The 13,757-nt window shown below is 40.4% G+C and overlaps 1 protein-coding gene across 2 annotated transcripts; it reads right to left on the bottom strand.

Moving 5' to 3' along the window:
* Nucleotides 1-4,730: 4,730 nt before the first annotated feature.
* On the bottom strand, nucleotides 4,731-12,134 carry aqp3a (aquaporin 3a). 2 transcript variants are annotated; one of them, XM_038702818.1, is made up of 7 exons: nucleotides 11,989-12,134; nucleotides 11,216-11,348; nucleotides 8,010-8,136; nucleotides 7,597-7,734; nucleotides 7,308-7,417; nucleotides 6,986-7,203; nucleotides 4,731-6,823 (listed from the first exon to the last, which is right to left on the bottom strand). In XM_038702818.1, the coding sequence occupies exons 2-7, from the start codon at nucleotides 11,321-11,323 to the stop codon at nucleotides 6,622-6,624; spliced, it is 903 nt and encodes a 300-aa protein (XP_038558746.1). In that variant the 5' UTR covers nucleotides 11,324-11,348; nucleotides 11,989-12,134; the 3' UTR covers nucleotides 4,731-6,621. The 2 variants fall into 2 exon arrangements, with proteins under 2 accessions (XP_038558746.1, XP_038558745.1); XM_038702817.1 differs by lacking the exon at nucleotides 11,989-12,134 and having other exon boundaries at nucleotides 11,216-11,399.
* Between the last annotated feature and the right edge of the window lie 1,623 nt (nucleotides 12,135-13,757).

Here is a 13,757-nt window from a genome sequence, read left to right as displayed (position 1 = left end):
CTGACACAGAGTTGGCTTTCATCCTGTTCGACAAGTAACATTATTGCAAAGCATGTGAAATATATTGTGATTTTGTGCTTTAGCTCACCGGATAACGCCGAGCAGTTGTTAACGTAATCCTGGAACAAAATACTACAGTGATTTGTTTTCCACATTACTTCACCAGCTAACAGGATCCATATTACTATCCTATACCACCCATATTGTGTCAGAGTGTTGATTTTAGCCTGCAAGAAATGATGTAACGGTATAAAGCAAATGTGGAGCGACTTGTTAGCCTACAGTGATTCAATAACGTTCAATTTAGATTTATTGCTGTTTTACCGATACTCAGGTATACAGCTTCTCCACCGGTCTCACTCCTTGTAACATACATACCCACATAATATAAAATGCAACATAAGCAGGACAACAACACAGTGATGAGACGGACAGATAAGCAAACAGCAATGTAACATGTTGGCTGAATGCAGGCAATGCGAGCATGGATTAGTTCAACCTCAAGCTGAAAAAAAAAAAGGAATTTACTGTAACATTGCAGTGGAAGTTTACCTGAATTTCCAGCATGTTTGTGAGTCTGATCTATAGCTGCTTTCACACTGCCTTATTTTCTGGGAGTATTACGCCAAAATGCCAGATCACTGTGCTGTATGAAAGGTAAGAAGTCAGAAAGCATTTCATCTGCCTCTGATTAGGGAACGTTTACGAGTAACACAGAAACATGAAACATGCCGAAACATGTTGGTTTAAAATCCACAGCCAGCCGGCTGGTGTTTCTGTATTTATTGCGGGATCTCTTTATGAAAGCAGTTGTGTTTTGGATTATGCTCGCTCATGAGTTCAAGCCGAGCACACGTATGAGCACACACCTGGTTGCAATCTTAAGTGTAATTTATACTTCTGCGTTGAATCAACGGCGTAGGTGACGGCGTAAGGCCCATTTATACTCCTGTGTACGGTCTACGTGCGTAGCTACGCCGTAGGTTACGTCCGTGTACGTGTGTCCATAAATCAGCAATTAACACCCAAACACTAGTCGGCAGTAGCGCTACAGTGTCCACTGTGTTGACTTTTACCGGCCAAGTAGGCTAACTTCCAGTTTAGCACTCCGCTAACGTGAATGGGGGTAAAATTGTATACATGCGGCGTATAGCCTTTTCAAATGTTATCGACCGAATGGATCACATTCTGATAATAAAACGAGTCATTTCACTCAGGTTGTGACGGTCAAATATATTGATCCACCGTGTTACAGCCGCCGTTTTGGCCGCTAGTAAAAGTTACTTCAAAGCACGGGCTCTTCGTGTCGGCTTGGAGGCTCGGGAGAGCCTAAGTCCCTCCCCTTCCGGTGGACCACCAGGGGACCTTATTTCTTAAAAATATTGTACGGTAGTCAATGGTGAGGGACAACAAATATTTTGATCCCGTTTGAATTGTGCCCTGAATTACACATATGATCGTCAATTTAAAAGATACATTTTAAAGTCAAGAAAGTCGCAGTTTGAAGTAAAACTGTTCAGGTATAAGACTTTTAAAATACATAATTACAAAGACCACAAACCCAAAAGTTGCGTATGTGACGTCGTAACTGTCTCTCTCAATGACTGAAGCTAATGTTTCTGAAGCTAATGTCAAAACATTTACATGAGAGGATGATGTGATAAAACAACACATCAGGTGAGGTATATTTCTGCGTGGAACACAGCTAAGTAATCCAGCTAGTAGCAACGAATGTAAGTTAGCATTACTGCGCTAACATGTTGGTGACGCATATTGTGCGAGATGTAACTTTACTGTTTTACGACAAACTGCGACTTTCTTGACTTGCAAAATTATATTTTAAATTGACCAACATCATATGTGTAATTCAAGGCTCAATTCTATAAAAAGATAAGTTGTCTCGTGCCATTGACTACCGTACATATTATTTCCAAAATAAGGTCCCACGAGCCAGAAGTGGAAGAGAGTGACTTAGGCTCTCTATTGCGAGGCTTCCCAGCCGACCAATCACAGTGCTTGCGGTCCGCATCAACTCGACGTGTAGTTACATTTTTGAGGAGGTGCCCTTCAGGCTACGCCATAGGTGACGGTGTAGGGTAAGGGGCTACGCAGAGGTGACGCCGTCGATTTGACGCAGAAGTATAAATTGCACTGTAGACTATGGGGCTACGCAGAGGCTATGAACTTTCACACTTGTTTTTTTGTAATGGTTGTTTTAATGAAAAGAAGTGTAGATTGAAGTTCATGGGATTTATTGTGTTGTTTTTGGTATGGAGAATTGTGGAATTTGGCTGCTATCGGATTTCCTACTAAATATTTTGCTTGTAATAATAACAGTCAAGTACCAAATGTGTTGGTTTAAGTTTAAGGCATGGTATTGCACTGCAAGGAGTGGAGAGTCTTTCAATACAATTTACTCAAAAGGCTCCATTTGTCAAGATGAAAGATTACTGTATAAACATTTTGAAAACAATGTCGTGTGCCTGTTTTTCCAGGCACCCCAGCAGGCAATCTCTTCCTCACATACAAGGTGACATGCTAAGACCTGTTGGAAGTGGCCAAAATCCAAACACTGCAAGAACACAGTTTCCGCCTTGCTCCTGAAATTCTTTATTTAAAGATTACACATTGAGCGGGTAAATGAAACTGGAGACAGACCAACCATGTTTATACATCTCCACATGTTTAGAAAATATGGCAAAGAGGCAAGATTTTCTATCAAAATCAACCCTTGGCACGGTGGGGCTGATTTGATTTGATTTATGCACTGGAGGACAGTGGCCCAGTTCTGGTCTGTGGAAACTGAGGTATGCTCGGAAATAAATTGTAGCCTTAAAATAGCAGTGTAAAATACTGGTGTGCAGTGCATAATGATGGAGCAGGTGTTTTTTTAGGAGAGATGTGTGCAGGCTCCTGCTTAGCTCTTGATTTTGGTCACTGCTGGTAGACTTGACTGTCAAGCATCACAAAAACATACACATTTACAACAGATTTTTGAAAGCTTCAGAGGCAGCTTCATAGGCAGCTCGCCAATAGGAGTGCCATGACATCGAACATAAAGAGCCTGAAGCTTCATGTGCAGCCAGGACATGTTCACAAACTTGTTTGGTACTATGTAGGCTGTCAAATGAGGAACAGGCAGTTATTTCATGACTAGTAGTTGTTTCACATCCATTTTTTGCAAAACATCTCAAGCTGTGCTGAAGATATTGAGCTTGACTATGCGAGTGCATGCGCAAGGAGGGCGGCTGAGCAGCGTGTGTTCGAGCAGTGATTGCCACTGCCTTTTAGACTCCTCCTGGCTCAGATTGTTTTTTTTTTGTCCCAGGAGCCCTGGATTCTTGCAAATGGCATTCGGAGCAGTAGGAGGAGTCAGAGGATCAGAGTCACAGATTATCTGTCTCATATACTACTGTCAGGATATTGAGACAGTTTCAGCAGAACTATTTTCAAAGGAATTCCCTACCGCTGCTTTAATGTTCAGTTTACAGACTTGTTTATGAATGGATTAAGAATTTAAGAGTGCTCTGGGAGATTACGAGAGGATGTTGCGTGTGACAGGACCACTCAACACTCACCCACATGCTGTTAGTTTAGACTATGTCAGGAAGACAGGAAGTTAACGTAAAGCATGTGACAATTAGAGAAGGAGTTTAAGGAAATGAGGAGAAAATCCTCATTTACACACACACACACACACACACACACACACACACACACACACACACACACACACACACACACACACACACACAAATCCCCACTGGACATACAATCTTTCGCGCAATTAGACCCCATCTCCAACAACAGCTGCCACCGCACCCCAGCAGAGGAAATGCCAGAGTCCTCTGAAGTGGAGCATAACAGCACAGCAGATCACATCCACAGAGAAGGACTGAGAGAGCCTCTAATAGCAGGATGTTGTAAGAATAATAGCGGCATGGGGATGCCATGCCCCCGGTCTTTCTGATTTGCAAGCTTTGGCCAGAACAGCAGAGTTTGGGTATTATTGCAACCTTCACACAACTTGCACTAAAGGTTTACCTGATGCAAGCCTTTTGGGGAGAATTGTATACTTTCCCAAACACAAATGGATTCAGTTAGGCTTAACATTTTACAAAGCATCATGCCAGATGCATCATGTGTCACTATCTTTACTACTAGATCTCCTTTATTTCACAGTGGCTCGCTCTCCTCTAATCTAAATATTTAAAGTGTTGAATTATTTAAAAACCTGCACTGTATTTACAGTGACCAATTAGAGCAATTAACTGTTTCCCTGGCTCTGTCCTAACTGAAAACAAACTACAACCCTGACAGTAAAAAGTGCACCCCAAGAAAGAGGACTACAAAGATGGAAACGGAAACTGGTTATTTTCACGAGTGACTGCGTCAGGTGACTGTGTTAATACAATATTCACCACTTGATTACTCATTAGCCACTGTTTCCAAATCTTAGCAGTAAAAAGCATGGCACGGCATGTTAACGGTTAAGAAAAGTGACAGTTCCCACATGATTCAATTTCTATATATTCTGCATTTATACACTTCTGGATACCAATGTTGTTACCCAAGTTTCTTTCTCACCCTACCTCATTTGATTTGTTGTCCAACCAAAGTGTTTTAAAAACTTGTTTACTTAGTGGTATAACTCACTAGTACATACAGTTGAAATGTGTTTCACCATCAGAAAGGAGAAGTATTTGTGACAAGAATAATAAATAATAGGGTTGTAACATGATCCACAAAAAACAGAACTTTATTGTATTAGTACAAAGGCATTTCCCTCAACATACATACAAAATACCATGGTGCTCACAGTCCGGTTTAGCACCTAAACATTGGAGTCATACAAAATGTACAAATACATCAAGAGGCATAAATGCAGAGCTGGTCTTGACCTCCCTGGGGGCCTAAGCAAAATTCTCCTATGGGGCTCTACTACATGACTTATGAGCCATGTAAAAAATTGCCATTGCCATAATCACTGTCTTGTTGTAAAATGATGTGTGCCTATAAGGAGTGCCATCACATCCATGTACTGTCTGGACTAACGTTCTCACTCTCAAGTCGTCACATATGGATGCATGGTCAAGACCCCTTGGCCTCACTTTGTAATGCATGGGGAAGGCTCTTTGCATCATAGTTCATCACACTGTGGAAAGCCCTGCAGTGCAATGAACACTAAAGGAAGATTTGGTATATTTAACAGAAAAGTCAGAGTAAGGACGTGGCCCAGACACTGGACTTTCACCCAGGAGACCGGTGTTCGCTCCCCGTGTGAAATAAAAAGTCAACACTGAATGTTTTTATTTAAGTTGCAGAAGTTAATTTTGTTATTTTAACCCAATCCATGATCTTTTCCTAAACCTAACCAAGTACATTTGTTGCCTAAACTTAACCAAATTGCGATGTCTCACAATTTTAAGCACTAGTTTATTCTTGCTAACTTGACTGGATATTGCATATATCTTTTTGCTAACTTGACCACGGAGCCCTAGGCTACACGTCCAAAATTGCGCACTCTAACATTGTTCAGACACAAAGTCTGGCAAGCAACCAAGCCACAGAAGACCAAGAACTTCGCTGCCCAGCTGGGTTGACAAGACAGACTAGAGAGATTGATTTTAGCTAACACGCTTACCTAGCATTACTGTTATTTGCTGACATGTTTACATGACTGCTGTTAACGCAATAAACTCTCAGTGAGTTTTTTCTCTTCTCATGCCCATCAGAGTTGTTAACATTAACTTTCGCTTTCACCTTTAACACCCGAAAGAGAGGTGGGGTCCTATGCAACGTGTGTAGTAAGCGTCTAGAACAGTCCAGCTCTGCATAAATGAACATAGCAATTTAAAGACAGATAATATTTTACTGTACATAGAAGAAGATATATCTCATCTGTTAACACACATCTGATATTTCAAGCATTAAACTAGAAGGCTACAATTGTTTTTGATAACATATAGTTCATACAAAGTGTAAATGATCAAGTTTGCTAGCTGGTGATTGCCAGCTTGTTTAAGAGAGTATATTAAAACACAAAATAGCTGATGTCAGTGGTAACGTGAAGAATGTTGTTGTCGACGTGGATGTGATCTACATAGATCACTTACTGTACTTAAAATGTACAATATTCTTCTCAAGCTATTCTCTTAAAAATGTTTTTTTTTGGTTTAAGTTTATATTTTAATTTCCTGACACTTTTCCTGAATTCTAATTTTAAAAAAAGGTTCTGGACTGACAAAATGTATATAAATTGGTTGGGAAAGATGGACATTTTTCTAAATAAAATGTTTCTTTAAGTAGTTAAGTATTAAAAACTATTTAAAAAATTACATAAAACTATTGGTATAAAGCATACAATACTGTTCAAACTGCAGTGGTATAGACACTAGGATTCAAATATTCATCTCTTAAAAGAATTAATGTAATTCTGTGTTTCTGTGTTGTGTTTCTCTCTTCTACACATACATAAACATTCCTCTACAATATAATACAATCACTGTGGGAGATATCCCAGCTAAGTAACACCTGTGTGTAAGATGGTTTGGAAAAAATTCTTATGGCCAGAAGGACAAATAGCTGGTGTGTGTCAGTATATACAGAATGTAAAATTGCTCAGTGCATTTCTTTTGTATCCTCTTTGGAGTTGTCGTTGGCGGCAACATTGGTGAGTCGGACATTCTCCTGCTCTCTACTCATCTTGTACTTTGCTTCTGCCTCCACATGGAAGCCAACCATCAATTGATAGACTATCACACCGATGAAGGAGCCAATGAATGGGGAAGTAATGGGCACCAGGAACCAGCCGTCTCTAGCCCTGAGAAGTTACCCAAAGAAAAAAGAGTTAATTCGTAGTAGTTTTTTCGTATGTCCCCATGTGAAGGTGGGCAAATAGATAATAAGCACTGTGAGTGTATTGCGAAGGCGAGTTCATGTAGAGATAAAAGATGAATAAAATGCTCAACATCTGTGCACTTACGTGAAAACATCACTGCCCCACCCTGCCATAGAGGTGAAAAGACGTGGTCCGAAGTCTCGGGCAGGATTGACAGCATAACCAGAGTTAAATCCCATAGACAATCCAATGACCAGAACCACAAATCCCACAGTGAAGGCCTCCAGTCCTTGGGGGATGGGGTTGTTGTATGGATCCACAATAGCCAGAATACAAACTATCAGCGCTGCTGTGCCAATTAACTATGGAGAGAGGTACATTTAAGGAGAAATTGTAAGTTGTATCATCATATTTGTAAAATTAAAATTGAGTCTGTGATAGCTGTTTCCACGTTTCAAAAGAGTACCTGATCAAAGAAGCCGTTGACAATTGTGAGATGGGTTGCAGGGTAGGTAGCAAAGATGCTAGCAGTAGGCCCAGTAATATTGAAAGATTCAGGAAAGTCAAACAGGGCATCTAGAGAGATACAAACAACAAAATAAAATAAAACATAAAACATAAAACTTTTTGTTTAGACTGGTTGTTTGAATGACGCACTTGGACTTTGTTAAACCATAAATCATAAATCTCTTCATATATGGTTGTTACAGCATAGTTTCTTTAAATTAAGCTCCACATCTGGAGTCATCCCTTACCGTAGTACATGCCAAAAATTATGGCAGCACCAAAAAAAGCGCCGATTGTCTGAAAAAGGAAGTACATAGGGAACTTTCTCCAGCGCTCTCTTCCAAGCAAACAGAGGGCAAATGTCACTGCAGGGTTCAGATGGCCACCTGCAAATGTACATGGTGACAGTATGTCAGTACATAAAAGATCATGACCATATAATGCAACAGCATTACCTAAATATAGAAAAAATGCTCTAAATACAGATACAGACTCCAGATTTATCAATAGCATGCTAAAATGTGGTCCTAAAAAATAAACTTGTTTGGGAAATGTAATGCTCAGAAAGTATTAATTTCCTTGCACCCATTAAAAAACCAAATGAGTCATTGAAAAAAATTGAAATTGGACAATGTCATTTACAATAAAATGGTTTGCGTACCTGATACCTGGCCACAGACCAGGATGCCTAAGGTGGCACCGAAGCCGAAGGCAAAGTTGACAGTGATGAACAAGCCGTGGGAACCTCCACTCAACACCAGCTGGGCCACAGCACCACAGCCAAACATCTGGAGAGAGAGTAGAAAAACAAGTTCACACACACACACACACACACACACACAATATATATTAAACTTGTATTATGTTATATCGTGTTTTCGGAAATCATCAAAAGAGGTCCAGAGATGTACACTTTTCACATCAGGACTTTAGAATGTCCCAGTGCAAAGTTTTGCACACTGCACACAAACCGTGTTCAGTATCTCAGTGTTGTGTAAAAAAAAACATGAATTTATTTAGTGCTTTGTCATCCAATAAAGGTCAAGCAAAGGGGTGAAATGAGTCAATGTGATCATTATCAGTGAAACCAGTGAAACAAAGACCCATTAAAGGGGCTCAACTCAGAAATAAATAAGCTCTATTGTGTTCATAATGGCACACTGGAGTACAGTATACTGTATGTACAAAAATGTCACTCTGTGACCTTGATTGGGGGAAAACAGCCACTGCTACTGCCCAGCTGATTTATCTGGGAAGGGAAAATAATTTAAGTTAATTTACCACTTTCATTAAGGAAAATGGGGAAAAAATATGTGTTTATGGACAACATGACTGATCCTGTCAAAAGAAGAAAGATTTACAGAATGGTTTATAGCAGCATTGCCAAGCAGGGGACATACTGTTTATTCTGCATAATGTGTGATTATGTATTTGTGTGTGTATGTCCCTGTGTCCTCTTTGTATGTGTTTGGTAAAAGAAATATGTGTGGTCTGCAGCTCTATAAGCCTCCAGATGACGATGGTTTTTAGTTAGACCACAGGACTCAAATGTTGAGGTTAGCTTGAGGGGGAACCACTCTCAGAGGGACTGGCGCCTGAGGGGGGTTCATCATCACTGGGCTCAGTCTAAACTCTTTTCCACCCTGGCGAGGTCAGCCATTACTGGAAAAATACTACATAAACCAGCCTCATGTTAGAATTGTTTTCTGTCTCCTTGATCTTATGCCATGACCATGATGGGCTCTTGTGGTGTGACAATAATAAACAAATTTCTTAATGTCAGAGGCATCCGATTGCAAATGACGGGCCATTAACTTGCAAGTGCCAACCTCCTGACTTAGATCACATTACACCAGAAAGGTCTTATTTAAATCCAACACTGAATCTAGGAGCAGTCAGTATTATTTCTAACTCACCAGTGACTGTGTTTTCACTCTGTTGAAGAATTCCAGCAACTTGGTATGTTGCTGTCATAATGTTGTAGTTCATTAACTGCACCCCACCACTTCTTCAGCCAACATTCAATTGGCTGATTCAGCTGGTCGTGCATCCATGCAGATACTCCAAGCTTTTAACACAGTTGGGTAGCTTATTATAACCCACAGCAGTAAGCCTACTGAAACACACATTTGGCAATAGTTTAGGAGCTGAAGGCAAAGAATCTACTGGCCTGGAACCAGTCTCTAAATCACTACCTGTGTGATCTTTTCAAATTCGGGATGAAGAGCCTCAAAAGCCCCCCTATGGAACACGCTCCAGCTCAAAGCAGGGAACAGTGGTTTGAAGTGGAAAATGCAGAACACGTTTTGAGAGTGCAATGAGGGATTAACAAAGCAGTTACAGTAGGATAAACAAAGACATTATCTGCCTATAGGGATATCTTTGCAGACACCATGACTGATCTGATACTATACATTCCACTGTGTGAACAACAGACACACCCAAACACACTATGCTGGCATTATACTATCATATATAGCCTTTTCAGCTTGTGGCCACAAAAGGTAATCCTAGTGCATGACAACATTTTTTTAGATTAATTCAGCATGAACTGAATTCAGACATTTTCTTTAATGATCCTAACAAGTTACCAGGAGCCAGTGGCACAAATCAGTACAAAGATTTGTGCCAAAATCAATACCAAGAGGTACAGGCACCACCTCTTGCACACCATACCTAACTGTCCATCTCATCCTCCACTAATAGCTTATGGTTGATAAGCCGTTGGCAAACAAAGATAATGACAGTGGGACTTCTGTAATGTATGATAGAGGAAGTAAAAGAATGTGATGTGATATGGCTACCTATTGTTCTGCTACTGCCCGCAAAACATGCGTTATCCAACCACCCAGACCCACAAACCACCAACACAGTTGTCAGAATGGAGCATAACAGCGCTGATCCTGCAGCCAGCGGCCCAGAGGCTTTTTAGTAGCCTAACCCTTCATTAAAGAAATGAATTTTCTCTCTCTCTCTCTCTCTCTCTCTAATTCTAATTTAATCTAGCTTTATTGGCATGAATGTAAAACAACAATATTGCCAAAGCTACAAATACATGACAAAAGAACAATTCATTTTTATACAGCTCATAAAATAAAGTAAATAAAAAAGTGAGAGTGCGTTATGTGTGTTGTACATTTTTTAAAAAGTAGCCTACATGTAGGTGTGTACTTTTTAGAACTGTGTTATCTTGTGCTGCGCTGCGCTGCAGAAAGAATCAACAGTCGAAGGTTAGACGTGCTTCAAGCACGCGACCAGCTGAGCTGGAAGCGCGCTCACTGGATGGGCTAGTTGCTGGAATGCACAACACCGGCACTACAGCCAGCATGGAGAGGAAAAGAGAAGGTGGACTTGCCTTCTGCACGCAATGTTTCTGGAAGTTATTAAAAAACGCTGCTTTCTCACTTTTTGACCCACTAGGCCGCGCGGCATAATTCTACGTCTTCATAACCGGCTTTGCTAATTTGTTAAATCACTGAGGAGTTGATAAAATGAGTCACTAAACTCGGCACAGCAGCACTGTGGATGTTAAAGCATCACAGAAGCCTTTCGGTTTCGGTTTAACCTGAAACAGCTTTTATGACTAATACAACTATTCAGTCAGATTCCCTCTGCCTGTTGGAATGCATCAGTCTGTGGTAACTGTGGCAACATAAGCTTGCTGAGGTTTAAAAGTTCAACATGTAGGCCTAGTTTAATGCGGGTGATACCGGCTAGTATTTGGCATTGATAATGTTCCACGCACACACACACACACACACACACACACACACACACACACACACACACACACACACACACACACACACACACACACACACACACACACACACACACACACACACACACACACACACACTCACTTACCACAAGAATGAGGGTGCCAAGACACTCTGCAAGGGCCTGACGAAGCAGCTGGTTCCGGATGTGGAAGAACCGGCACAGTTTTTCCAAACACACCTTCTGTCTGCCCATGTTTTCTTGCTAGTGAATGATGAGACTATGAGAAAACAGGTAGATAAGTTTTCCTGAGTGGCTGTGAATCTGGGAGGACTGGGCTCCTCTTATACAGCCCAGAAGGGCCTGAGCTCAGCCCCACCCTCTGCACCAGCCTCCCTGCTTGTCATGATGTGATTCACGCTCTTGTTTTCCTCTCTCTCCCTCTCTTACACACACACACACACACACACACACATACATACATATACACACACTTTACATTCCTATACCTTGGGCTCCTTCACTGACCTTTCATTATATACCTGCAACCCGAAACGTCAGCCTCCTCAATACTTGCAATCCATAACTATGTTGCCAAAATATAATCCAATTATTACATTTATTTATTTAAAAGTTTAGATTTTCATTATGTATCTACACGTTTGAATTTAGGAACATGCTTTGCTTATTGTAGTTCCTTACATGTGCGATTTGGGAATGGTCTTGAGATCAGGCAGCTACAGGAACAGAAAAAAATTATTTATGACGCCTCTTCTTTCTTCCTCAGAACTGAATTTAGAAAAGGCTGTTTCATAGTAAGTGTGATAACAGCGTTTACAGTGTTGTCTGACCTGAAGGCATTTTCATGCTCTTCATAAGAACAGAAATAAAAAGCACACACAAATGACTGTAATGCATACCTGTTTGCAGCCCTTACTGGTTTCATTCCAACCCGTTCACACACATCTCTCTCTTTCCTGTCCTCAACCTCGTTCCCTCCGACCTTTTCTTTTGTCCCCCGTCTGAAACTTCATCAGCACATATAGGCCTACCTTCTTTGTCTGGTGTCAATAGAGGTGTGAGAACATTTTCAAGTTTCAGCCACGCCTCTGTTAGTAGGAATCAGTGTAACATTTCTTTAAGATATTTGGAGTTTTTAAAAAGATTGCTAGGTTGGAATAAGTGTATCCCTTTTGTGAAAATATTCCACTTCACTGGCATACAGAATGTGGCTCAATGTAAACACTGGCAAAATAATGATTCTGCCAATGATAGCTATGTGACACATTTTTGGGCCACATAGTTTTAAAAATCTTTTCCTGGAATAGTTTGGCTCAGAAACAGGACAGTAGATGGAAAAAAGTAAAAGAATGGTGGTACCCACAAACATTAAGGGAAAGCTACAAAACCAATAGGAATTTCTGTCCATTTTCTGCAAAAACAAGTCCTAACAATTAAGCTTTGCTGTTTGTTACACACTGTTTTTTCACTTTCACAAGTCCAAGGTCCTTGGCCTGAGGTCCAGGAAATGGCACAGATCACTGTTTTTAATGTTTGTGATTGATGGCCATATGTTCCATATGTCTACCAGATGTGTTTGTCTCCAGTAGGAGTGCCAGTGTGGCAGTTGTTTTCCATCAGGTGCTAGAGGACATGACAGGTGCAGACAGGTGGAGAAAGATTGATTTGCGTTAGATAAACAGGGCAGGTCGGCTTGCTGCCTCATGCCAGACAGAGATGATGTTAGCTACAAAACAGTCCTACAAATAGTGCAAGATAATATCCTTTCAAATCTCCACTTTGTTGATCTGTTGGGACAGCCTTGTGGTAAACAAACTGACTAGATATTAATGTTTTAAACCACTTTAAACACGTCAATCCACTGAGCTTGCTTAATAGTTTGCAATAGAGCAATATATCACGAATGATAGTTGTGTGTGTCCTGGAAAACGAACCCCACACTGCACAAGGTGCTGCCACCAGATTGCAGTATCATGTACTTGATATTTGGTATTGAATCAATCAAATGGATGAATCAAATCAGGTTCCTAGCAAAATCTTTGGAAATTGTTTGGTGAATTTCAGTAATGAAATCTTTAAACACATTTCAAACCAAACTTATTTAGTATACAAACAAATCATGCATGAAACATCTACACTACAAACAATATTACTATCTAGCATTTTGATTTGTCCAGATTTTTCTACTATTAGATTACATTAAGGACTATTGGTGGTCAGAAGATAATGTTACAGTGAGAAGTCCTCCTTCACTCTTCAAATACATTTAATATCTGGGCTAATCACAGCCCTCACCTGCATCTCAGATTTTAATGCCCTTTCAGTAATGGTTGGAAGCGATCCAACTGAAATCTTAGGACTTAGGACTGTGAGAGACACATGGACACCCTGCACCTTTAAGTACCAAAAAGAAAACTGAACATTTCCTTCTGCATCCAGGTTATTACAGATTATAACACGCAGGTTGACTGTATTTCCATTTTCATTACTTACGATCAAATGACAGTTTTACTGTTTTTGAATAACTACATATTTTCTGTCTATACAACTGCATTTACAAAATGCAGTTAACAGGAAATGCTTTATTGTTGCATCATCTGCCTGTTGTCACTTGTCACTGTGGTTGTGAAAGTCAACAGCCACCTGTCTCGTACTTCAAGTAAGAAAC

Source organism: Micropterus salmoides, unplaced genomic scaffold (genome assembly GCF_014851395.1).
Source record: "Micropterus salmoides isolate LMB-PRFRI ecotype aquatic unplaced genomic scaffold, ASM1485139v1 Ms_hic_scaffold_7, whole genome shotgun sequence".
NCBI classification, from domain to species: Eukaryota; Metazoa; Chordata; class Actinopteri; order Centrarchiformes; family Centrarchidae; genus Micropterus; species Micropterus salmoides.
Note: the sequence above shows the minus strand (reverse complement) of the source record. Positions and strands in the feature narration are given on the sequence as shown.

Bases quoted from the DNA above. Each gene is read 5' to 3' on its own strand.
- aqp3a (XM_038702818.1), bottom strand. From the start codon at position 11,323: ATGGGCAGACAGAAGGTGTGTTTGGAAAAACTGTGCCGGTTCTTCCAC. The intron at 7,735-8,009 runs GTACGCAAACCA...GTACATTTGCAG, and splicing joins GGTCTGTGGCCAGGTATCAG to GTGGCCATCTGAACCCTGCA. The intron at 6,824-6,985 runs GTAAGTGCACAG...GTAACTTCTCAG, and splicing joins TGGGGCAGTGATGTTTTCAC to GGCTAGAGACGGCTGGTTCC.